The sequence below is a fragment of the Equus quagga genome, chromosome 12, assembly GCF_021613505.1.
Source record: "Equus quagga isolate Etosha38 chromosome 12, UCLA_HA_Equagga_1.0, whole genome shotgun sequence".
NCBI lineage: Eukaryota > Metazoa > Chordata > Mammalia > Perissodactyla > Equidae > Equus > Equus quagga.
In genome coordinates this window covers 76326407-76353594 of record NC_060278.1, presented here as the reverse complement: position 1 = coordinate 76353594, position 27188 = coordinate 76326407, and the positions used below count along the sequence as shown (strand labels likewise).

The window sequence follows — 27188 nt, the reverse complement described above, 5'->3', positions numbered from 1 at the left end:
AAGAGAGCACATGGGAGGGTAGATGTTATCACAGCTGTCTTTGGAAGATACAATCGACCGTAATGGCCATTATGTTATTTTACATATTTTTGCAAATAATAAACCTAAATGAGATTTAAGAATAAAATATTAAAAGGAATATATTTCAATAGACCAATAAAATACTTCTAAAATTTTAGAAGATAAATATTATGTAAAAACAGTTTCTTAACTTAGTTTATGTTTCATAGATGATAGCCAAAAACATGTAAGGCATTCTTAGATACTACAGTCCTGTGGAGCAAACTGCAGAGTGAAATTTGTTGTACCAGGTGTAGATTAAGCATCACCGCCTTATCTAATTTTCATACAGTCCAATGAAACAGGTATTATTGCACTCCTTTCTCAGATGAAGAAGCTGCAGCTTAAAGAGGTAATGTGTTTTGCAGATGATCCTACAGCTGGCGAGCAATGGTGCTAAGATTCAATCTCAGAATTGCCTTGACTCCAGGGTCAAGACCTTTGGTACCTTACAATACTGCCCTTCTAATATTCGTAAATATGAAGAAGACACAAATATGCAAAATAGTTGTTAAAAATATTTTTTAAAAAAAGAAGAAAGAATATAACTGATGAAAGCCAAAGATTTAAAATTTCCTGAACACACACATTAATCTAAAATGGGGGTCAATATGATTCCACTTATCATCCTATGGGTACTTTCCCAATTTTTCTGAGTATCTTAATTATCCCCACAGACAAAAAATATTTGCCTCTAGTGTCTCCCATGTTATTCCAAAATATACTTGATATTTTGATTAAATTTTAACAGAAATAATCGCATGGTATAGTATACATACAGGAAAGTTGCTGAGAGGACAGAATCCTCCTCTTGAATTTCTCTTTAAGGACATAGAGGTTTCTGCTCTACCAGTTATACATATGTGATTCTTAGGTTCCCTCAGTGATACTTGGCTTTAGTTCTGGTCAGCCAGTTGACTGTAATTACTCTGGTATCACAGTATGATCCTACTATCCATGAATGACTGGAGTGTCTAATTTAAATACTTCAACACAGCAGGCAAGAGGAAACCAAGCTTAATTCAAGAGGACAGGTCTGCCTGGAGGCTGTAGAAAATAGAAGGCTCAATCAGTGAAAGCATGTGCCCATTCCTTAGCTGGATTTAGATTCAGAAGGACATGGGGCTCCCAGGACTCTGAGACAAGCACTGGGGAATACCAAAATAGTGTGTGGTTGTGGGTGTGTCTGAGATGGTACCATTCATTCATACAACTCTTTTAAAGTGGTTGTTAAGTCTCTACCACTTGTATGGGACACATCCCTTAATTTCAAGTAGTTTCCATCTGGCTGGGCAGGTTAGACTAGAGATAGATGAAATGGAAATTTAATGGTGATGGTGGGAAGTTTCAAAATCTTTGTTACAGACTGTAGGTCATGGAAGCCCAGTAGTCATGGAATCCCAGTGTCACATTAAGAGCATAGTGCTAAGAACCTGGAGAAATCTAGATCCATAGCTTGTTCTCTGGCCTTGGACTTGTAAATCATCTCTCTAAATCTACTTCCTCACCCATAGAGTGAATATACTGGACTAGATTATTTTAAGACCTATTCTAGCTCCATAAACTGTTTTTTTCCTGCCCCAAGGTCTGTATGACCTAATTTTTTTTTTACTCATCTGCCTCCAGAGTATCCCCTCATCAGAATATCAATATCCAGAATAGGAGAGTATCTGTCTTCCTTGCCTCACCTTCTTCCCATGCCTAGAATAGAACTTTGCAAAAAGCAATCCCTCAAGAAATTCCAAATCCAAGATATCATTAGTTGAAAAACACCACTATTTTGTGACTAAGAAAGAAAAATGCTTTCAATTAATTATAAAATGCCCTTGATTAAAGAACACATTGCAACATCAGAAATACTAAATGTGAGTAAAATACATCGTAGAATCAGTGAAATCATTTCTCATTTACTCCTGTTCTTGCGTTCTCCTTTGCATGTTTTAAAAATGCTTTTTAAAAAGTATCTCTAATTCTTTTGGGTCTGCTCACCTTCCTTGTGAGTCCATACTCAGCAATTATTTTGCTATTTTTTTTACGATAAGGGTCCCTCTGGCCCTGTGTTGTGATGGTGTGGATTTGCGTTGGCCTTGTCCATCGGCCTCTGGGTTTCTCCTGATCCTGGCTAGTTTTTAGGCAAATTCATTACCTGGGAGCTCCTGCAGAATGGGGATTATGGGAATCCAGATCTCACACCAGGTTGTGGCTCATTTTCCAATGAGTGATCTTTTTCTACCAGCAACCTTGGTGGATACCAGAGTTCTTGTCACTTTTCCTGGACTGCTGGACAGAGTGCTTCTGGCCTCCTTTCACAGCCCGGGCCATGCTCCTGGGGCACAAGCTTTATTTAGCACCAACTTCCAGCTCCCCTTCTAGCATGAACCCAAGGAATGATTTCAGAGTCTTTTAAACCTAATCCAGGCTTGACAAATGGTTTACAGGAGCGGTACAATCCTTCCAAGCTCTTTCATTTTTATATCACACCACTCCAGTCAGTATGCCCATAAAATTCACATTTTAGTCTCTTCTTCAATATGCATGTTCCTTTTCTATCTTCTTCTTGTTTTCTCTAGGTGTCAGGGAAGATCAAAATACCCTTGTGAGTCACAGATTTTCCTGGCAGGGGATAGTGCAGGATTTGGGAGGCCACTGTGATTTTCCCAAACAGGGGCTTTAATTTTTAGGGTTAGTGTACTGGGATAGAAATGATCATTCACTTCAGAAAAGTTTATTAAGCGTCAAGCATGTCAAAAACCATGCTAGCAGCACGCGAATTAACGAAATGTGCTCCTTGACCTTGAGTAGGTAAGAGTTTAGTGAGAGTTTCATTTGAAAAAAGTTGGCATATTCAGATGTTCATATTTTCTTTTAGCTTCCTTCTCCTCTAAAAGTGCTCATTTTCTACCCAAGACTGTGCAGAAGGCCTGACTGCTTGGTGGTAATGTGGCTTCGTGGATTTTCCTTTTGTCTTTCACACAGCTGACCAAGAGGAGGAAGCTCACCCTGAATACAAATTTGGAAATGAACTTTCTGCTGATGACCTGGGTCACAAGGAAGCTGTTGCAAATAGTGTCAAGAAGGTCAGAGTCTTGATGTCCCTTTTCTTTCATGACTCTCAAGAGGTAGCAGCTGTTTATTATGAAACTATAGAAATGTGACAACCACAAGAGAATAAAGTAGCCTATAATTCCTCTTCTAACTTGAGTGACCAGACTCAGTATCTGAACTCAAGACGTGCACAGTATTAGAAAGGACACTTGAGTTACTCATTAGTGATCCCAGTGTTGACCACTACCCATTTGGCCCATGTCCTTTAAATATGATCATTCATTGCATTATTATGGTGAGTGGGGAGACAACAGCAGCATCCCAGTGGCAAAGTTTAGCCTGTTGAAATCATCTGGAAAATTATCCCTGATCATCCCAATCAGACCCTCATTAGAAAACTTGTCCTGCTAGTTCAATAACTCACCTCCCTCCTAATGAAGAGTGAGCGTAAAAATATTTCCATCTATCCAACCATTCAGCCAAGAAAAATAGTTATTGTGTACCTACTGTGTGCCAGGCACATCCTAGTCTCTAATAATCCAGAAGGGTCAAAACACACTTGCTTTCTGCCCTCATGGAACCTGTAGTCTGATGGGAGTTAATGGAAAGGGAGCGGGAAGCAGACAACAAACAAGCAGACAGTCAAATAATTATATAATTACGACTTGTGATAAGTGCTATTATGAAGCTAAAAATGAGTGCTAAAGTGGAGAATAATGAGAGTGATGAGGGAGAGGGAAGAAGGAAACCAGAACCCAAAGGTAAAGAGGAACCAGCCATGCACAGAACTAGAGGAATAACTTTCCCCGCAGAGGGACCACAGCAGTAACCGCAACACAGGCAGTGTGAACAGAGCGAATTGATTGAGGACGGGGGAGAGTGAAGCAGGATGGGATTGGACAGGCAGGTGGGAATGAGATAGTGCAGGATTTGGGAGGCCACTGTGAGAAGCTCAAATGTTAAGTAAATTGAAAATTAAAGAAGGGGGAAATGTAGCCTGATATGAGTTTTTAAAAATCACTATGGTTACCATGTGGAGACTAGTTTAGAAGGAAGCAAAAGTGGGCTCGGGAAAGGCAGCTAGGCTAGGCTGTTGCAGGAGGCCAGACCCTGGAGGGTTAAACCGGACAGTGGAAACAGAGAGCTTGAGTGGATTCAAGATCTATTGAGGAAGCGAAGATGATTCAACTTGCTGGTGGATTGAATGTGGAGAAGTGAGGGAGAGAGCGGAAGCAAGATAACTCTCTAGGGTCTGTGTTTGAGGAAGTGGGGAGCCAATAGGGAATACTGGAAGACAAAGACTCAGTGCTTACCTTTATGCTGTCTTACCACATAAAGCCTTGACCAGTACTCAGACGTGAGTGTGGACGTGCAGAAGAGTGACCCTTCATGCTTGCTGCCCTTTACATATCAGGGGAGGTGGCCACATGGATTATTTGCCAAGCCCCGTGACTAAATCGCTAATTAAATTACTGTAAGGAGCATCTAAATAGGCAAAGACTATCAACAAAGGAGGGAGAGAGCATTAAGAATTGCTTTTCTAGTGTGTAAGACAGGCCATCGTATCTTTTCAGTATCCACTTTTATCCATGGCTTTATGTCATCAATAATTGCTCATCTTAACAAGTAAATAGAATAAAAAGGTTATAGATTTTTTTTTAAGTATTTACATATGCATGGCTAGTAAATTTGAGATTTTTCCCTTTAGAGAAGTAAATTAATTATTTTCTTTCTCTAATTTAGGCTTCAGATGACCTTGAACATGAAAACAACAAAAAGGTAATAAGATAATTTTCCTGTGTTTTTTGTTTTCATTATGAGACACCATATGTGGCCCTCTAATATTGAACATTTTATACTAAGTGTTGTTATTCTGTCTTCTCCCTATCCCATGGAATGTCAAGCTTACTTTTTATGGGGATAATATTTACATAGTTGATGCATCTAATTATAAGAGTCTTTAAAAGAAGGAATTAATCACAGTGAGGAAATGATTAAATCCTGGTAAAATTACAGAACCAGGGCAAGTGAATAAGATGATTTTCCTAAAAGTAAGTGTTTAGCACAGTAAGGCATTTTCTTAAGTTAGAATTAGAGATTTTATTCCTAGAATAGGAGTATATAATCATCAACACATTGAATTTGAAAATAAAAATGACCTAATATGTCTTCAAATTGATATCATAGTGAAATAGAAAGGTGATCATGGTTCTGACTGCATTGTCCTTCTGAAAGATGCTCAGTTACTTTCACGTTGCAGACATTCTGAGTTTTATTTGACATTATTAGGTATTGACTGTGTTACAAGGAAAGTGAAGTTACATTTTCAGTTTCTTTTATCCTCTTCAAAGATCTTCCAGATATCAAAGTGGTTTGAATTAGTAAATGTACGTGGTTTATTACAAGGGTGAGACTGATGGCAGTCACAGACAGAAATGTGCTTTGTAATTTGATTCCCATAATTCAGAGCTTCAGAAAATACTATCTTTCTGTCTATGGGGTCTTATCTTATTTGGAGCAAGACCCTATCTTCTTACTGTCTAAATATTGTTTGGAATAATTATGGATAAGTCTGCTCTCAATCCTCTCCCATGATGTTTGTGAAATTCTCTTCTATTAGAATTTTATAAGATATTGGAGCCAACAAAACACAGGTTGACATTTGGTTACTGCTGTTTATTAGCTAAGCAGCCATGACCGAGTTATTTTAATCTTCAAGGCCTCAATCTTCTCAAGTAGTCAGTGAGTAGGATTCTAATCCTTACTACACATGATTACTGACAATAATGAGGTTGTGCATGCAAGAATTCATTCTGCTACCCAGCACGTGGTACTGGTGTTACTCATTATCATTAAACACACAAGAAAGAAATCTGACATGGCCTCTGCCCTTATTCGGGCATTCAGGACATATAAAGAAATGATTTTTTTGAAAAAGCAAATCACATTATTTGATTATTTCTCTCAGGCTAAATCAGCTTGATGATTTAGAATGCTCAGATTGTTAAGTCATCAGGTAAAGCAGTCTGACCATTTTTTAACTATTGAATTCATTCATGTGACCAGGCAGTTTATCCACCTGTGTTCAATCTATGGAGGAATTTAGCTCTTCAAAATTCTCAACAAAATGTTGATCACTTTTGAGGTGTTATTTTTGTTATTGATTTTATGCGTTTTGTTCTGATTTACCAAGAAATGAACTAAAATAATTTTTCTTTTTTCCTCCATGCAAAATAATGCAATTTCAATGTGTCCTATGTAATGAGTTCTCAGATTATTTTAAGAATAAGCTTTTGTTTTGTTTTGTTTTGAGGAAGATTAGCCCTGAGCTAACTGCTGCCAATCCTCCTCTTTTTTCTGAGGAAGACTGGCCCTGAGCTAACTGCTGCCAATCCTCCTCTTTTTTCTGAGGAAGACTGGCCCTGAGCTAACATCCATGCCCATCTTCCTCTACTTTATATGTGGGACACCTATCACAGCATGGCTTGACAAGCGGTGCCATGTCTGCACCTGGGATCCAACCCAGCAAACCCAGGGCCACCGAAGTGGAACATGTGCACTTAACTGCTGCGCCACTGGGCCAGCCCCCAAAAATAAGCATTTTTTTTTTGAATACCATAAATTACTTCTGTTTGGGGCCTAAATTCTAGAGCAGTGTTAAGCAGATTGTGGTCCCCAGACCAGCCCCAGCAGCGGCACTTGTCAGCTAGTTAGAAATACAAACTCCTGGGCCATTCTCCAGACACACTTTATCGGAAAGTGTGAGTGGCGCTCAGGAATCTGTCTTAACAAACCCTCCAGGTGATTCTGATGCACACTCAAGTTGGAGAGTCAGTTTTTGACTTTGCCTCCATTTGTGAAAATATGGATGACAGTACCCATTATAGATTTCATAGCATTGCTGTGCTAATATTCAATATAGTTTCTTGAACATTTTAAAGACCTTCAAAAATCTAAAAGATGTCCAAACAATGTAAGATAAGCCTAATATTTTATCATCTCCTTTTGCATTATTTGGTGGTATAATAGGCATTAACTTTTAAAATTATCCTTAGCATCACTGAGAAAGAAAAAGGTCGTCATCTTTCAATTTGTGTGTGTGCAAATGATCGTTAGTGAAGAAGTCTGCAGCATGACTCTGTGAGCCTGGCTGAAGTCTTGACATGCCTGTCCCTTCATTGTGCTTGTAGGGCCTGGTTACTGTAGAAGATGAGCAGGCGTGGATGGCGTCCTATAAATACGTGGGTGCTACCACTAACATCCATCCCTATCTGTCCACAATGATCAACTATGCACAGCCCGTGAAATTTCAAGGTTTCCATGTCGCTGAAGGTAACACCACAGGTTAAATGCGGTTGCCTTTTTTGTCTGCTTTTCTGCTGTTATGCTGATGAGCTCTGATCTGACTTGTTGTGTTGGGATTTTCTTTTCTGGACATGAGGCTGCTCACCTCACCTTGTTTTTGTTTGACAGACCATAACGTAACCACATGTTTTGGGCATGCAGTAGCATTCCCTCCGTTATCCACAGGGTGGCTCTGAGAGACTGTGGATTTGTTAGCACTCAAAGCATGTAGCCTCTTGCATTTTAGATATACTTTCATTTAGACCTCTTTTAATCAAAAGCTGGTCTCCAAAAATGTATAAAGTGTTTTTAAACTTTCCATAATCATTTCTGGGCTGGAGAACCCATCCTCCTCCTCCTCCTCCTCCTCCTCATCATCAAATATGCATATTTCAGGGATGGCTGTGTGTGGCAGTTGGTGTATACATAATTTGTTTAATGACTCCAAATTTAATTCATCACACTTTTTTTTTTTAAGTCAGCTGTCTCCATCCCCAGGACATTAATGAAAGTAGGAGCTGCTGATATGATAATGGCACACCTGCCTCCAAAGCCTCATGGTTCAGGGTGTAATTATATTTATTGCCTGTCTTTCTGGGAGGGTTGATGGCAGGGTTTCTGAGTGCATCTTTTTTTTCTTTACAGAACGCAATATTCATTATAACATGTCTTCTTTTAATGAGTCAGTCGGTCTAGGCTACCTGAAGACACATGCGATTGAATTTGTGAAGTATCCTTGTGTGTTAAGTGGAATAAGTGGTTGGTGCACTTTTGGTTTGGTGGGAGTCTCTAAAGTAGATAAATGGTTCATATATAATTGTAGTTGTAGAGCTAATAAAATAATATGTGTGAAAGGCCACAGCAGCTGTGAAAATCTGCCCAAATGAGAATTGTTGTTATCATCCACACAGTGAACTGTAGTTTTTCTCTGAAGCATCATTTACAAATGTGAATTTGCTCCCTCTTGTCTGCGTGTTTATCATTGTTGGTCTAGACCTTTGTTGTTTTAGCTCTTTGTTGTTTATTTATGCTGCCAGAATATTCTTTTTTCCATTCTCCTTAATAAGTTACACAGTTATAACAAACGACAAATGAGTCGTATTTACCCCAAGGGAGGCCGAGTCGATTCCAGTAATTACATGCCTCAGATTTTCTGGAACGCTGGCTGCCAGATGGTTTCACTGAACTATCAAACCCCAGGTAGGAATTGATGTCCAGTGACCTCGAATTCCACGAGAACACTTTGACAGGATGGTGCCAAGAGTAGCCATCGGTTGGCTGTGGGCATTTTTTAAAGGAAGCAGACATATGGCAAAACAACATGTTGTTGGATTTACATAATGGTGAGAAATTAAAAACTCAAAGCAATAAAACAATGGTAGAAGGAAATATATTTTGATTTAAATTGAATTTCCTTTTGAAAATACCATGACTAATCTGTTAAATATTGCCCCCCATTCCAAAATATTTCTAATTTTTCTTCCTTTGGATCAAACTTATCTTCATTTCCAGAAACAGAATTAAATGAGAAGAATTTGAGTATCTGTGTACAATAACTATGATTCATTTTTCCCTTGGAAAGTACCCTTCCCACTGTTAACATTCAGCAGATGTCAGCAACACAGTGGCACCACACCATAAAAGCGCAGAAATTATGGAGCAGACTTTGCTAAAATGGTGTGGAAGGAGTTACATTTTCTTAGAGGTACTAATTTATAACTTGGTCCTCCAAAGTGTCCTCAAAGGCAGATTTCCAATATATAATGATTTTTTTTTTTTCCTGCAAGGAGAGAAGTCAATTTTTATGAATGCATAAAACATTTTGTAAAGTTTTCATGGTTTGCTTGGAAAGTAGGAGAGGCCATGCAGAACCCTTTGGGAGCTGCAGTGACAGCCATCAACATATCACTAGGTCTGGTAAAGGATCCTAAGAGCCCAGGGGCACAATTTTAAGATTACAGATGGGAAAATAATGGGCTCTGGTAGCTTATCTAAAACAGGTGAGAAATACGCCACAAAAATCTATTCACTTTCTATGGTTAGTTCCAAGAATAGTCCTTAAAATTAATAAAACAAAACAAAACAGAAAACCCTTTTCTTGTTCAGTTCTTTGCTATATCAGGGTACCTTCCATGTTTCCCAATTTGGGAATATTTTCCTTTTCTAGACCATCCACCATCCTTTGAGAATCTCTATCCACCTTTCTCCCTATTGTCTAGACTGATTGTAAGTTCCTTTGACTTTCATCCTTTTGGCATGAATGTGAACTGATAACATTCCTCACCCCTTGGTAGAGCCTCCTCCAGGACCACCAGTGCCCCCCTCAGTCCTTGCTCCACTAAACCAAAACCGGGTACCAGTACCATCCCAGAGTGTTTCTAGCAGAGACAAACTAAACAAAGAGGCACTTATTTTACTTACTTAAAAAAGGGGTCAAGTTGTGTTCTCAGTTGTCAGTGAGTCCGTTGTAGGGATTAAATGATCCTAGGGGGGTTTATTCACTAGGTCAGCTTATGTTTTATTCCATAGTGTTAGATTTCACCACAACATTTTGAAGAAGGAAAAAATCCATCAGCTTACCCATTTCTTTTGCTGATGAGAAGAAAGAAGATTGTGTCTGCCTGCAAGAGAAAAGTCATAAGCCATGTCCTGCCAGTGTAGACCCCACTAGAAGAATTCTCCCCAAGTCACCAATTTTTACATGATACTTGTCTAGTTTATTTTTTATTCTTTTTAATCGAGTTTTATATTCACATGACCCTACTGGGTATCTCCAGCGTACCCTTCCTCTGGGGTCAGAAGGCACATCCTCTCCAACTGTATCAGGTTGGACATCCGCACTCAACACTAATTGAACAATCGTATGACTCATATATTGAATCCAATTGTTAAAGCAATTCTAGCATGATCTTTGTGAGAACACATTTTATGTTTAATTTATATTAAAGATGAGATCATTTCAGCCTGAAGAGAGTTGTATGCTCTAAACAGACCCAGAAGTACCTTGTAGTGTTAAAAAGGACCTTTCGGCCTAGGATCGGTATCTGGTTTCCAATGTTTAAAATTACCCCGTCGTGATCTTCTTTGTCCAGGGACACGAGATACTAAATTATTTTTGTCTCTTGACAGATTTAGCGATGCAATTGAATCAGGGAAAATTTGAGTATAATGGATCCTGCGGGTGAGTAATGTGATTTAAACTGTTGTCACCGTGTTCCAGAACCCCATACTACAGCTATAATGAAACAGTGTCGTTTTTTAGTTAGGGGCTGCTGAATTTAAGCTGAGTTTGAGGGATGGGACAGAAATGAATGAAATCCCCAGATAGATTATATTTGCGAATATACATTCTTCATCTACCCCAGTTTTAGTAAGCAGACTTTTTTAAAAAAAATTAACCCCAAGATAAGCATTTATCATATACAGTTTAATTCTCTCACTTTAAATTCAACAGGGCAGGTTTTTATAGCTATAACAAATAATGATCCCTGCTCATTTGGACATTAACTGGAGACATAGACATAAAATATATGTATTTTACCTATGACAAGTAGAGGAATGAAGTTGATTTAATATATAATGAAGTTACGGGTGTCAAGTTGAATTTAATAACAGCTAGGAAGAAAGCTTTATCCTCTCTTGATTGTTTCGTGTGTCTTGTAAATAGAAGAAAATAATGCTATGGATGTTGTTCTAGTTTACTTAAATAGCATTCTTTAAAGTGTGAACTGAGTAGTGATATAGGAAATGTTAATTCTGCTGAAATGCTGAACGTTTAAATGAAAATATGAAGTTAAAATTCTATAGAGATGAAAAAAACCGTATGGCTATTTTTCTCCATGCGTCTGTTAATGTTATTACCCTCTTCAGGTAAATAATCCCAAACCACTAGGCAAAGGCCTCTAAATTAACTGAGCAGGTACCATCCTATCCCAACAATGCTAGTCTTGGGGAGTTGTTGGCCTCCCTGGGTGAATGTCTAATTTTCATCACTAAAAACAGCCAGTCAAGGTAAAATTTTTCAGCAGTTGCAGATTCAAAGTGCACGCTCCCTCCTCTTCCTGCCTGCCAGATGGTTCTCTGCCAGCGTAACTACACACATGGGTGACGACGGCCCTGCGACCCGAATCACCCGCCATGCACATCACTGGAGGATACACTGCATTTTCCTCTGCTGTGCGTTCTGAAAGAAATAAAAAATGTACACCTTAACTAATACAATGTTACGTCTCAATTCGATCTCAATAAAACTGGGGAAAACAGAAATAAAAACTATGTGATTTAAAAGAAAACAGCCAAATACACATTTTAGAATTTTTTAAAGCTGTTTTGTTATTTAATGCCAAGTGTTCATAACCAGGAGATTGTGCACGTAAATTGGTGGATAGACGCCCAGCGGTGGGCTCAGGCAGCGAGGCCCCAGGGGACAGCTGTGGGGTGGAGAGAAAAGCCTTCGGCTTGATTCTGAAGCCCGGATTGGAGCCCCAGCTCCTCTGCATGCTCTGCATGCTGCATCCTTGTTGCTCTGAGCAGGTGTGTGCGATGCTGAACCTCGATTTTCTGCTTGATAAAATGAAGGCAGTAACAGCTATCAGCATCACTTGAGTTCGTCCTGATGCCACAGTAAGGATGAACAGGAATGTGTATGAAAGTACTGCCTAAGCTGCAAGTTTCTATGAAAAGTGAGGTTTAAGAAAAGCTTAAGACCTTATGGTCAGTCACACACACACACCAGGCAAGATGACTGAGCACTCTGTTCAAACCAGGCCTTTAAGGAATCCGGGGAGACCGCCCAGCCCTCACGGTTCATACCAGCCATGTCAGGCCTGACTGTGCGTCCCCCTCGGAACCTTCGCTGTGGCCAGGACACTAAAGGAGCCTTTCCATTCTTGCCTCAGCAGCCTGATGGCTGAGACTGGCACAGGGAGGGTAATTGTTTCCAGGTAAAAGAGGTCCTGACAGGAGTTGTATGCGTTCGTTATGTTTCTTTTCAGGAGTTTTCGTTTTGCCATAGTTCGCATGCTCAGCGTCTTACTTTCTGCACCATTGTTTGTTTTGAAATATCTTCACAAACAAGGACAGTGCTACGTTAGCCTGAATTCTGTGCTGATGTGCTCCAAGCGAAAGCCTAAGTCCCACCAGAGGGACTAAAAAATGTGATGTTCAGTGGAGCAGCCCAACTGTAAGAGGCATTGACAGTATTGTTCAGAGTCTCGTGTCTCCCTCTTCCCTCCTCCTTTTCCCCATGCTCAGCCTGGAGGCAAAGCTTGTCACCGACAGGGAAAAGAGAAGAAATCTTTCTCACCTGTGTGCTCTGTGACCCTCGGTGACGGAGGAGTGGTAGCTGGTAGATACGGGGCTAGCCACACAGGACGTGTTCCCACGGAGCAAGGGCATCCAGGGAGCTCCATGGTTTTCACTGCGTTGCCCTAGTCATTCTCCCACCCACTTGCAGGGGCATTTAAAAAAATCTGTGGGCTCTGTGTGAGGGCTGCATTTCTATAAAGAGGCGTTCTGTGCCTTTCAGGCCTATGGTGGCAAATGATAGCTATTTTATACAGAACATCAGTATGCAGAGCGCTCATACATCCCTCAAATTTAGCAACAGTAACCAAATGTCAGAAACCTACCTGGGAATCCTGGTCTGCTCTGTGGGCCAATCTTTTGGGAGATCACACCATTCAGCTCAGGAAGTGTGATATTTACCAGGAAAGTGAGCAGTAGTTTATAACAGGCTTGTTTTTAATGATGGAAAAATGGGAGGCATTTCTGTAATTCCTAAGGAAATGAAATAGAGCAACTTAATTTCTCAAGTCTTTTTAGGCTTTCCGAAGAAACTGAATGATTGATATCAAAATAGTATGATGTTTTATGATTCAAAGATGTACACTTATAGCTTTCTCAAATTGAAATGTGTCTTAAAATCCATACATCTTGGGGTTATAATTAGCAGCCATTTCGCTTTCTTGCTGGTAAATAAATAATGGGGTGTTGAACACTTGATGGCACCTTAGGGGTGATGAAATAAGATGTACTTCCTTATAACTCTACCCTCTGATTCTTATGGCTCCTGTCCACCTCCCTGGCTGAGGGCCTTCTTCTCTCTCTCCCTTGCCTTCCGAGGCTCTACAAGGTTCCCTTGGATCCCTCCACTTGCCGTTGGCTTTGGCTTATGCACACATCCACCACACAGACCTGGATGCTTGGAATGAATTCATTTCCTGTACCAAAGAACACTAGACAGGACCAGCTACATAGTTTGCAAGGCCCAATGCAAAATGAAAACAAAGGACTCATTCTTCATAAATTATTAAGAACATCAAAACAGGGGCCGGCCTGGTGGCACAGTGGTTAAGTGCACACATTCTGTTTCGGCGGCCTGGGGTTCGCTGGTTCCGATCCCGGGTACGGACATGGAACTACTTGGCATGCCATGCTGTGGTAGGCATCCCACATATAAAGTAGAGGAAGATGGGCATGGATGTTAGCTCAGGGCCAGTCTTCCTCAGCGAAAAGAGGAGGATTGGCAGCAGTTAGCTCAGGGCTAATCTTCCTCAAAAAAAAAAAAAGAATATCAAAACAGTGGCTGGGAGTATTAGATCAAGCATGGAGCCTTTCTCAGTTTGGGGTCCTATGCAGCTGCACAGGTCCCATACCCATAAAACCAGCTCTGGCACTGGGCTCCAGCTTCAGCTTCCCCACGGATACCTGGAGCCCCTGGACCTGCACAGCCATCCAGGCTGTCCCCAGTCTCTGCAGCATCCACAGGCCACCTCAGGCCCAGAACAGTCACTCCTTCAAGACAAGTTGGCTAAGTGTCAGCCCCGAGCCAGGGCTTACCTTGTGGTCCTGTCAAACTTCTACATGTTCTCTTCTATTTTTTAAGTATATAAAATGAACACGTGACACTGAAGGCTTCCTGCTTTAGAGCATTAGGTTTCTTGTCCTTTTCCCTTGGTATTTCTTATTTTAGATCAATTCACTCTTTCACAGATTAGTTTTCTTCCTAAGCACTTATGAAAGCAGGGAATACAGAATAATGTTTTTGACACCACGACATCATCAATACCGCATTTCTCTATTTTTGGTGAGAAGGGGCTCCCGACCCTTCAGAAATGACTGAGGGGGCTGGGGAATGCTGAATCTTTGGACAGCCACCCCCCAAGGAGGTTCTGGACTGGAAAGATGCCTATAGTCCTATAGGAATCCCAGAGTCCCCACCTTTCTCAGGAGGCATAATCCCTCATTTCACACAGCTGGAAACCAAATGCTTCCCCTCTTGTGAAAGCCAGAACCATCATCTGTTCCCTCCCCTTACAGCCGATGACTGATACTTTGCCAGACCAAGCTGGTAGGCTTCCCTTGGAGAAGTGTGTGTAGCATTGTCATTATTCACCTGCTTTCCGTCCTCAGTCTTGAGCTTTTCCTATGTCATGTTTTCCAGTGGCTGGCACTAGCCACAAAAAAAGATCCCACTCTAAAACTGTATGAATTTAGAAGGCAATATCTTCTATGCAGTTGGAGAGCTTTTATATAAATATTTTGGGTTGCATTTTCTTGGAGACAGGTGAATGTTCAAAATCATCTTTAATATTTGCACAATTCTGTAAACTCTCTATATCCTTGATGTAAAAATCAGTGTTGTCCCTCGGAGGTGCTTTATTGATGATTCCATCCAAGTCAAATGTGGGGTTATTTTTTAACACTTTTTGCTCAGACTTAGAATATAGCAAAGAATGGCAACTTTGTCAAAACCAAAAAACATCACTGTACACTTTAAGGAAAAATATCATGCCTCAGGATTCCTTTTTGGTTTATTTTAAAAGATAGTAATAAATTTGACATCATCTAGTGTTGAAATTAGTAAAAGTTATGCTACTAAGGAATATGAAAGATTTGATCCCCCCAATTTTGATGCTTTTACATTTAAAAGCAAACCTATAGTTTTGGGGAAAGTACTTTTATTTTCCTCTATATACTGTTCATATTAATATGGAATTTTTCTATCTATGCTTATAGTTATTTCTAACAATAAAAAACTATTTTTTTAGAGAGATAAAGTTCTTTGACACAAGTTTCAGGAAAGTTATGGAATCTGGTTGAGGTATGATTTTGTGACTATACCCAGTGGGCACAAGGGGCAGACATTGTGTAGTTGGGGCCAATTTAAAAACATTTTCATCACCTCAAAAAATAAATCTCATACCCTTTAGTTATCACCTCCCAATATCCCCTGCCCCCTACCCCAGCCTCAAGCAACTGCTCTTCTACTCTATCTCACTATATGTTTGCCTATTCTGCACATTTCATATAAATGGATTCATATAATATGTGGTCTTCTGTGACTGGCTTCTTTCATTTAGCGTAATATTTTCAAGGTTCATCCGTGTTGTAGAATCTATCAGTACTTTTTATTTCTTTTTGTTGCTGAATAATTTTCCGTTGTCTGGATATACCACATGTTGTCTATCCATTCATCTGTTGACGGACATCTGAATTGTTTCTATCTTTTGGTTATTACGAATAATGCTGCTATGAACATTCATGTACAAGTTTTTGTGTGTACATATGCTTTCACTTTTCTTGGGTATATAACTAAGAGTGGACTTGCTGGATCATATGGCAACTCTATGTTTAACTGTTTGAGGAACTCCATGCTGTTTTCCAAAGTGGCTGCATCATTTTACATTCCCACCATCAAGGTCTGAGGGTTCCAGTTTCTCCACATCCTTGTCAACACTTCCTATTATCTGACTTTTTTATTATAGCCATCCTAGTGTGTGTATAGTGGTATCTCATTGTGGTTCTGATTTGCATTTCTCTGATGACTAAAGATACTAAGCATCTTTTCAAGCGCTCATTGGCTATTTGTGTATCTTATTTGAAGAACTGTCTATTCAGATCATTTGCCCATTTTTTAACTGGGTTATTTGTTCTTTATATATTCTAGATACAAGTCTCTTATCAGATGTATGATTTGCAAATATTTTTTCCCATTTTGTGGCTTGTCTTTCCATATTCTTGATAGTATTCTTTGCAGCATGAAAGTTTTTATGATGAAATCTCAAGTTTATCTATTTTTTCTCTTGTTGCTTGTGCTTTTGGTATTATATCGAAGAATCCGTTGCCAAATCTTGTCACTAAGATTTATCTCTATGTTTTCTTCTAAGCGTTTTATAGTTATAGCTTTTACATTTAGTTGTTTGATCCATTTTGAGTTAATTTTTGTTTGTGATGTAAGGAAAGGGTTCAGTTTTATTCTTTTGCATGTGGCTGTCTAGCACTCCAAGCACCATTTGTTTAAAAGACTATTCTTTTTTTTGAGGAAGATTAGCCCTGAGCTAACTACTGCCAATCCTCCTCTTTTTGCTGAGGAAGACTGGCCCTGAGCTAACATCCATGCCCATCTTCCTCTACTTTATATGTGGGACGCCTACCTTAGCATGGCTTTTGCCAAGCGGTGCCATGTCTGCACCCGGAATCCGAACTGACGAACCCCGGGCAGCCGAGAAGCGGAACATGCACACTTAACTGCTGCGCCACCAGGCTGGCCCCAAAAGGCTATTCTTTACCTCACTGAAAGGTCTTGGCATCCTTATCAAAAATCAGTTGACCATAGATACATGAATTTATTTCTGGTCTCCCAATTCTGTCTCATTGATTTATATGTTTATCTTTTTCCAGTACCACACTGTTTTGGTTACTCTCGCTTTGTAGAAAGTTTTGAAATTGAGAAACGTGAGACCTCCAACTTTGTTCTTCTTTTTAAAGATTATTTTGACTGTTCTTGGTCCTCGAGTTTCCATATAAATTTTAAAATCAGCTTTGCAGTTTCTACAAAGAAGCCAGCTGAGATTTTGATAGCTATTGCATTGAATCTTTGTGTCAATTTAGGGAATAGTGCCATCTTAACGATATTTAGTCTTCTGATCTGTGAACACAAGATGTCTTTCCATTTATTTAAATCTTCTTTAATTTCTTTCAACAATGTTTTATAGTTTTCCAAGTATATGCACTCACTTAAAAAATGTATTCCCAAGTATTTTATTCTTTTCAGTGCTATTATAAATGGAGTTGTTTTCTTAATTCCATTTTTGGTTTGGTTGTTACTGGCATATAGAAATAAAATTGATTTTGTATGTTTATTTTGTATCTTGAAACCCCGCTGAACTCATTTTTTTAGTTCTGATAGCTTTTTAGTGGATTCCTTAGGATTTTCTATATACAAGATTGTGCCATCTGCAAATGGAAATAGTTTTACTTCTTTCCAATCTGGATACCTTTTCTTTTATTTTCTTGCCTAATTACCATGGCTAGAAATGAAGAAATAATTGCATCTTTATTTTCACCCACCTCTAACTGAAATTTTGCATTTCCTTTGATTGTGAACGTAGACAACAACCCACAGTAATACTAGTGGTACCTGTGACTCTGACACCAGTATGTCACAGATATTTTCATATCTCATTACTGTTGTTACAGATCTCTCAAAATATTTTTATGCACTTTGAAACTATGGTAATTGTCAAATTTGCCATTAGATCTCATAATTTAATGCATTAATTAAAACACAATAAAGAAGTAAAATATATGTTTTCCATGTTTTGATAACTATAGCCCATGTAATTGCTTTTTCATTGTTTTCTTTGTATTTTACTGTATGCACATAAGAAAAGTGTCTAAAGAGGTCCACAGCATAAATAAATTCAAGAGAAGATGACAGTATCGAAAGTCCTGGGTGTCACTGAGCCTGGCATCTGGAGAACATTTCTTCTTCCCTGCTCCTCTTTAGGATTATTGATGGGCAGGGATATTCCCTTCAGTCCTTAGGATCCTCTGCCTAAAAGCCTAGCTCCTAAGTTAGAGATGGGGAAAAAGAAGTATTCAGTGTCTCAGATAGTGACTGTTTTAGTCTTTGTAAAAGCAACTAATAAAATTGCTTCTATGCTTTGTCCCACCAGGTACCTTCTCAAACCAGATTTCATGAGACGGCCCGATCGAACATTTGATCCCTTCTCTGAAACTCCTGTCGATGGGGTCATTGCAGCCACTTGCTCAGTGCAGGTAAGGCTCCTGCTCCTCACAGAACAGTATAAACATGTATGCTGATGGTTTGGAAAAGTGTTAAGAAATCACAATTAAAATATTTAATGTCAAGTTGCAAGATCCATGTGTTGCCCTCAACTTTGACTTAAAATTCCCCCTTTTTTCTTGAGATACAATTTGTTTTTCACTAGTAAAGTTAACTACTTTTAGTGAAAGACGTCAGATGAAAAAAGTACCTACTAGAAGATGTGGGACAACAGGACTCTCATTCATTGATAGTGGGACTGCAAAATGGGACAGCCACTTGGGAAGACAGTTTAGCAGTTTCTTACAAAACTCAGCACGCTTTTACCCTATGATCCAGCAATAATGCCCCTTGGTATTTACCCAAATGAATTGAAAACTTATGTCCCCAGTGAAACCTACACAGGATGTTGGTAGCAGCTTTATCATAATTGCCAAAATTTGGAAACAACCAAGATGCCCTTCAGTAGGTGAATGGATAAATAAACTCTGGTACCTCCAGACAATGGAATCTTATTTAGTGCTAAAAAGAAATGAGCACTCAAGTCCTGAAAAGACATGGAGGAAACTGAAAGGTACATTACTAAGTGAAAGAAGCCAATCTGAAAAAGCTGCATACTGTATGAGTCCAACTATATGACATTCTGGAAAAAGACAAAACTATGGAGACACTAAAAAAAGATCAGAGGTTACGAGGAGGAGGGATGAATAGGCAGAATACAGAGGATTTTAGGGCAGTGAAACTATTCTGTATGACACTACATGGTGGATACATGTCATTATACATTTGTCCAAATCCATAGAATATACAGCACTAGGAGTAAACGCTTATGTAAACTGTGGACTTCGGGTGATAATGATATTTCACTGTAGCTTCATCAGTTGTAGTGAATGTACCATTGTGGTGCAAGATACCCACAGTCAGGGAGACTGAGGCTGGAGACAGTGTTATATGAGAACTCTACTTTCTGTTCAGTTTTACTATGAACCTAAAATTGCTAAACCTAAAATTGCTGTAGAAAACTAAGTTTATTAGTGAAAAAAAAAACCCTACTATATGATTCCACTTATACAAATTCTAGAAAATGTGAACTAATATATAGTGACAGAAAGTAAATCGGGTTTCCTCTAGATAGGGATGGAGGAAAGGATGGATTATAAAAGGACACAAAGAAACTTTGAGGGGGATGGAAATGTTTGTTGTCTTAATTGTGGTGATAGTTTCACAGATGTGCTCATGTGTTAGAACTGATCTTGTACATTTTAATAGGTACAGTTTATTGTATGTTAGTTATCTCAAAAAACTGTTTCAAAATTATTAGCTATTAGAGAATGTGAGAAAAAACCTAATAAATGGCTACAGTCATTTGGAAAGTAAATAAAAAAGTCTCTCTGTAGCTTTATAATAGATAGAATTTAATGCTAGTCTTTACAAAAAATAATACTGTCATCATAGCTGACCAGTGTCAATATTATTAAAGAATAACAGGCACATTTTAGCAATTGCTTTTCTTTCTGTGTGTCTCTTTTCAAGACTTTTAAAAGAATTAAGTAAAAATGTGGTATGACAATTTTGGAGCTATGAAGGCGTCCTAGGGCATATTTGAACCTATCACTTCATTTCGTAGATGTGACCAGTTAGGTGAAATGAAGATGCTGTGGATACTACTTCTCTGTATTATATGATTTATATATATTTCCCTCTTTCTTTTTCTAGACAGTTATCAAAGGTAGAACCTCTGCCTGGAAGAGTTTTTTGCATATGGTTGTCACTCAATGATGTTTTAGTTTAAATAAGGAATGAATACATTGTTTCCATAGAGAATAAAATTTCTAAAGATGAACAGAGAATTTCTTCCACATTATTCTCTGCAACTGACTATTACAGAGACTTCACTTCTCTCTCATCTTATTTCTGTGATGCTGCAGGTCATATCAGGTCAGTTCTTGTCAGACAAGAAAATTGGCACATATGTAGAAGTTGACATGTATGGGTTGCCCACGGACACTATACGTAAGGAGTTCCGAACTCGCATGGTGATGAACAATGGACTCAATCCAGTTTACAATGAAGAATCATTTGTATTTCGGAAGGTAGGACATTTTCAATGTGTCAGACTCACTCTGTTAACTTGGGAGCCACATTTTAGTGCATAGACACTGTGTGATATGGGGACAGTTATTCACCCCAAAGTGTCTTCTTTTTCCCTTTTCTATTGGATAAGTTCTGTAGCTGTCGTATGATTGTTGTTTCTGTTTGTCCCTGTTCTCGTTTGGGCTCTCCTTTCCTCCTTGGAGGAACCCACCTCCTACATGGCAACACCCAAGTTCCAGGTTTGTGGTCTACTTAGGATGTGTCCTCACTGGTGGTCATCCTACATTGGGGAGTTCTTCCCTGTCCTGGCAGCAGCTAGGAACTCGCACTGTTCCTTTAGCCACGAGGACAGGGAGGATGTTGCACCAAAAACTAAGGCCAATAAATGTCCTTAAATGGGTCAGTGTTATTGTCCTGTGCCTCCCGTAAGTGTGGTACCTGTTGCTACCCACAGATTCTATGCTTCATGTGCTGTTTTTGGGTTTTTTCCCCCAGTACTATATATACCTTGATCCTAAGACCAATCACAGTCATTCTCTCTACTGATGCAGTTTTTTATCTTGTAGTCATTTTTTCTCTTTGTTTCTCTTTTGTGAGTTGAAGAGGTATTGAAAAATCCATGCATTGGCAGTACTGTATCCAAGAATATCTGTTTTTCTCTCTCAATTGTTCTATTATCCTGACCAAAATGGTTTCTTGCGTCTCTAGGCACAGGTTTTCCAGGTGTTTCTGTGCCATTTGTATGTCATGCAACACAGATAATTGGCTTCTTATCTTAACAAAAATAGGGATTATCAACTTCAGAATAGGCTAACTGGTTTACAGAAACCAGATTACAGAAGATCAGTGTAGTTCAAGCCATTTTGAAATTTAGGCTCTCCCTGTGATGTGAATTCTGTGATCCATGCAACACCCCCCAGTGTCACCTTCTGTTCTACATCAGAGTATAGAATACACAGCTGTGGCTTGTCTTTTTTTCTTCCCAGGCTTTTCCAATTTGTTATAGTGGATCTGTTGTCAGTATGACCAGTGTCCTTTAGCATAATGAATGATCCCTATACCCATCTCTAGAAATTCAGCAAGTTGACTTCAGGCATTCTTTGTTTTTGATGAGTAAGGAAATATCAGACTTGGTTTTTACCTGTGATATTACTGCCCCCAGAAGCAGGATGCAATTCTGGGTCCTTCACTGTTCTGCAGAAGTTAAATTGCCTTTCATTCATTGATACCGAATCTCTTAACTTTGTTTTTTTCCTGTTATCATTTCTGTTCTTTGAGCTAATCTCACAAAGTAAGTCTCCTTTCATTACATGAGGAACAAAGAGTGACTGATGTTGGCTGAAGATGAGCCCAGAGCTAACATCTGTGTCAGTCTTCCTCCACTTTATATGTGGGTCACTACCACAGCACGGCCGACAAACGGTATTGTTCTGTACCCAGGATCCAAACCTGTGAACCCCAGCCACCAAAGTGGAACACGCTGAACTTAACCACTATGCCACAGGGTCAGCCCTGATTCCTCCTTTTCATCTGCATGAAGTTGGAATTAAATTATAACCTCCAGGCACAAATGGGCAACCAATCCATTGTCTAGCTTTAGACACAGTACACAAATCAGCCAAGGTGTCTTCGTTTGTCTTACTCAGTGAAAAGGCTTTCCCAATTCAAAACATTGGATTTTCTTTTGTCATGTTGCTATTTCATGTCTGAATTAGGGATTCTGCTATCTGAGCTCAGATTCTCTGTCCATTTATTCATTTTGGGGATTACAAGAGTAGATATCTTGGGTATATGTTATGTTTCTAGCTGCCCCATCTTACTCTATTTAATATTCCAAAATATCTTAAAAACTGAGGAGTGCAAGAAAAAGGGAGAGTCCAAATTTAAATGTAAATTATCTTTTATACATGAGTGTTTCTTCAAAGATACTTTCCATATTCTTAAAAACAGGCCGAGCTCGATATCGGAGGCAACCCACATAGTAGACAGATCACAGGATTAGAAGTCAAGAGCCTGATTCCCATGCCCAGTGTCACTATCTTTGAGATTAAGGAAAGTCACTTTATTTCTCAAGGTTTCCTTTTGCTCATCCATTACATGGGTGAGGATGGGGAAAGATGACAAAGGATCGACTAGTTATCTTTCACATCCATTCCATCTAAAGTTTTCAATGAGGCGATTTCCAGGAAACCTGTTCAACTGCCTTTCCCAATGGCTTTGGCACTGTTGCTTATACAGTGCACTTTAGGAATGTAAATTGATCGTGAGCTTATTTTCACCATAAAGGAGGAGTGAAGAGGAGTGTGGATATGGTCCAGGTTCCTAGAGATACAGTTCTTGGGAGCTGTATTCCAAAAATCAATGAAAAGCACCATTTTTTGTTTGCAGGTAATCCTCCCTGACCTGGCAGTCTTGAGAATAGCCGTGTATGATGACAACAGCAGGCTGATTGGCCAGAGGATTCTTCCACTGGATGGCCTCCAAGCAGGTTATCGGCACATATCCCTTCGAAATGAGGGAAATAAACCACTATCACTGCCAACGATTTTCTGCAATATTGTTCTTAAAACATATGTGCCTGATGGATTTGGAGGTAAGTTAAACATTTGGGTACAGAAAATGATATATATGTATATGAGGTCCTAGTTTACAAGATTATACAGTATTTCACCAGTGGTTAAAAATAAGCCTGATCCTGGGGCTGGCCCTGTGGCCAAGTGGTTAAGTTCGCACGCTCCACTGCAGGTGGCCCAGTGTTTCGTTGGTTCGAATCCTGGGCACGGACATGGCACTGCTCATCAAACCATGCTGAGGCAGCGTCCCATATGCCACAACTAGAAGGACCCACAACGAAGAATATACAACTATGTACCGGGCAGCTTTGGGGAGAAAAAGGAAAAAATAAAATCTTAAAAAAATAATAAATAAATAAGCCTGTTCCTGCCACTGCTGTCAACCCTTGTAGCCTCAAAGAAATCAAGAATAAATAATAACCTCAGGTTTCCTCATAAGAAATGAAAGAGCAAGACTATACTATCATTAAGATTCTTTCTTATTTTAAAATACTATAGTTTTATGTTGTTTATCAATTTTTACAAATATGTTTGTGAAGGATATACTTAATACCATCATTCAAAGGGGGGAAAGGACATAAATAATGTGGAACTGTAGATATCAATTGGTATCATTAAAAGATTTAAATTGATCTCACCTATCAACATGCCTGGATTTTCTTCCAAATCCACAATAGAGTTCAATTTCACAAAAAGTCCCAGTTGTCAGTCCACAGAAGACAACCTTTGGTTTTACTAAGGTAACCAATGGGAGGAATCAAAAGCCGGACCAATCATAAGAGTTTGCTTAAACCCAAACATATTAACTTTTTATAACCCCCACCTAAGGCAAGACAATTAAAAGAAAACAGAGATCCTCTATATTCCCAGAGTCTCTGGAGCCATAAGGAAACACTACAGCAGAGTGATTGTGTCAAATTAACCAAGGGTTCAAATTCTAACTCTTCACTGCTGGCTGGGTGACCTTGGGACAGTGACCTAACCTCTCAAGCCCCTCATTTCCTGGCCTTCACAACATTCTTGTGAAGTGATCACCATTACAGTATATGACATAGCAAGGCTCAAAAATGTGTACACACATGTGTGTGTGGCTATAGATACAGGTATCATTTCTATATGGTACTAAAACATATCACAGTTTTGTTGGGGGAATTTGGGGTTGTTTTGTTGTTTGTTTTTGATAACGTTAGTTTAATTTAATAATTGTTTGTTTTTCATAATGCTTCTCTGGAAGGCAGATTTTCTGCAACTAATCCTCAACTTTAGCCACTTGATTGTAGGTTCAAAAAGTAAAGTAAGCCATAAAGATTTTTCACTCACAAAATACAGAGGAAAGACTCCTTCCTCTTTCTCCTTTGTTTTTCATAAAAAAAGGAAGCCCATTAGAAGCTACATCATACAGTAGCAGATATAAGAGCCCAGAAAAGAGGCTAGGAGGGGCGCTGTGAGGCTGGGTAAGTGGATCAGAAAAAAGACAGGAGACCTGCAGTGTGTGTCGGAGCACGTGATGGCCTTGAGCCATCAGCAGATGAATTAAATCATGTTCCACCTACTTGAGCTTAGAAAGCAGGCAGTATCCAAAACCTAACACATTTTAGAAAAAGTTCTATAAACAAATACGGCGGAAGACTTAAAAGTTTTGCCTCTGCATGGGTTACTTTTCAAATGAAACTCTGTAATTCGTTCCAGGGAAATGGGCTATTGGAATAGAAAAGGGAAAGAAATAGTTTGTTAAGCTCTTACTTTGGGTCAAGCACTTTATATAGAGTCCAGAAATAGGACATTGTTCAGAATGGATGTGGCCATATGTGGGTTTATGCTCAAGAAATACCTATATTTATAATGTAGCTTATTACCAGTGTCACTATTTATATACATATTGATTCAAATTAATCTCTTTTTTTTTTAAAGATTTTATTTTTTTCCTTTTTCTCCCCAAAGCCCCCCAGTACATAGTTGTATATTCTTAGTTGTGGGTCCTTCTGGTTGTGACATGTAGGATGCCGCCTCAGCATGGCTCGATGAGTGGGGCCGTGTCCGCACCCAGGATTCTATCCGAGGAAACGCTGGGCTGCCTGCAGCGGAGCGTGCGAACTTAACCACTCAGCCACTCAAATTAATCTCTTTAAAAATAGTGTTGCCAGTATTCTTTCCTAACATGTCATTGTAATCGCTTACTTTTGTGTGTGTGTGTGAAGAAGATTGGTAAGCTAACATCTGTTGCCAGTCTTCCTCTTTTGCTTGAGGAATGTTGTCTCTGAGCTAACATCTGTGGTAATCTTCCTCTATTTTATATGGGATGCTGCCACAGTGTGGCTTGACAGGCGGTGCTAGGTCCACACCCAAGATCCGAACCTGCGAACCCCAGGTTGCTGAAGCGGAGTGCATAAACTTAAACACTGTGCCACTGGGCCAGCCCCTGTAATTGCTTACTTTTTATCAGAAGCATTTGAAATTTCTGTATTGCATTATCATTGATGGGATTCTGAAATTGAAGTCTTAACTTCAGTGTTGACATTCAAAGACGGTTTATTCAGAATTCTCTGGTCATTTCTTTTATATGTGAAGAAACTGAGGGCAGACATTATAAGAGTTTATTTAAGGACTTACCTGAAGATAACAAAATAAGAATATAAGAACTGCCTTTTTCCAGGTTTCTGATCTTCTTTACAGCCTCTTGACTTACACAATGTGTTCATATTTCATCTGCTTAACTAACTTACCACATTCAGATCTGAACATTTATGGGCTCAACCAGTGCAGTGGAGAATCTGTAGAGTCCCTATTCCCTAGCACATTGGTGTTCTTTGTTGCTTCTATAGGAAAAGTTCAAAATGAAACTCTGCATCATTGCACTCCAGCATTTTCTAGGGAAAAAAAAGAAAGCTGTCAATATACATCATCAGGTTTTTATGTGCCTAAAGAAGGATAATAGGGATTCATTCATTCATTCCACAAATACATTTAGCAGATTCTATGCTGTAAAAGGTAAAGAAGCTACAATATATATCAGAGTGAGATTCTGACAGCACAAGAATGAAAGAAGGGTCGTCCATAAATCCACCGCCCAGAGAGAACTCCATTAAACCATATTGGTTCCTTTACGTCCAGTCTCATTTCTTCTGTTTTTAATTCAGTTGGATCTTACTGTACATACTCATTACTTCAGAGAGTTAATCTCTCCCCCTCCCCCCACTTAATGGAGAATATTTTCCCATGTCATCAAATATTTTTATTGGCTGCATGGAATTCCATTTTACTTATGCCATAATTTATTATTGGTAAATGTTGAAGTCATTTCCATTTTTGTTTCTTGAAAACAATATTATGTCTAAGCTTTGGAAATATTGATAATCGTTTCCTGAAGATGGATTCTTGGAAGTGGATTTGTTGCATCAAGGAGTGTATACATGTTTAAAGCTGTAGATACAGATTGCCAAATAACCCATCAGCAGCGTATGAGATAGAACTTTTGTTAACTTTTACTAGTTTAATCAGTAAAAACAGAATTTCATTGGTGTATTCATTTAAAGATTTTTTTCTCAAAGGAAAAGGTGTGTTTAGCAATTATTATTTAGTACCTACTCTGTGAATGACCTGGGAAAGAGATGTAAAGTTGAAGAAGTCATGTACATTTACCCTCAAGAATTTTCCAACTTTGTACACTTATACATAAGCCAGGTATATGCATATACATAAATAAGTGTAACCTTTATATAAATGTCCAAGGTGTCGTAAGCCAGAGGGTGTTTGAAGCATTGAACTAAGGAGTGATTAATCGGAGTGGGGCTGAGGGAGACTTCAATAGCTCTTGGGGCCTTGAAAGATGAATAATACATCACAGCAGAGAGGTAGACAGGCTTTCTCTCCAGCCAGGAAAGCAGCCCAGGCCACGGCCTTGATAAGGAAAGTGCCAGCTGGACTTATTTATGCATTTTGAGGAAGCTGAAACAGGGTATTTGGTGCTAAAACGGAAAAGATCTGGTGCATGTTTGAGGGTG

General features: G+C 39.1%; 1 protein-coding gene across 4 annotated transcripts in view; it reads left to right on the top strand.

The window, feature by feature from the left end:
• Positions 1–27188, top strand: part of PLCB4 (phospholipase C beta 4) — a 380701-nt gene that overhangs the window by 308634 nt on the left and 44879 nt on the right. For all 4 annotated transcript variants that reach the window (XM_046679316.1, XM_046679314.1, XM_046679315.1 and 1 more), the window contains 9 exons: positions 3037–3137; positions 4849–4884; positions 7296–7437; positions 8095–8179; positions 8525–8649; positions 10579–10630; positions 18411–18513; positions 20449–20613; positions 23003–23207. In XM_046679316.1, the coding sequence (XP_046535272.1) occupies positions 3037–3137; positions 4849–4884; positions 7296–7437; positions 8095–8179; positions 8525–8649; positions 10579–10630; positions 18411–18513; positions 20449–20613; positions 23003–23207 (1014 nt within the window). The remainder of the gene's footprint in view (positions 1–3036; positions 3138–4848; positions 4885–7295; positions 7438–8094; positions 8180–8524; positions 8650–10578; positions 10631–18410; positions 18514–20448; positions 20614–23002; positions 23208–27188) is intronic.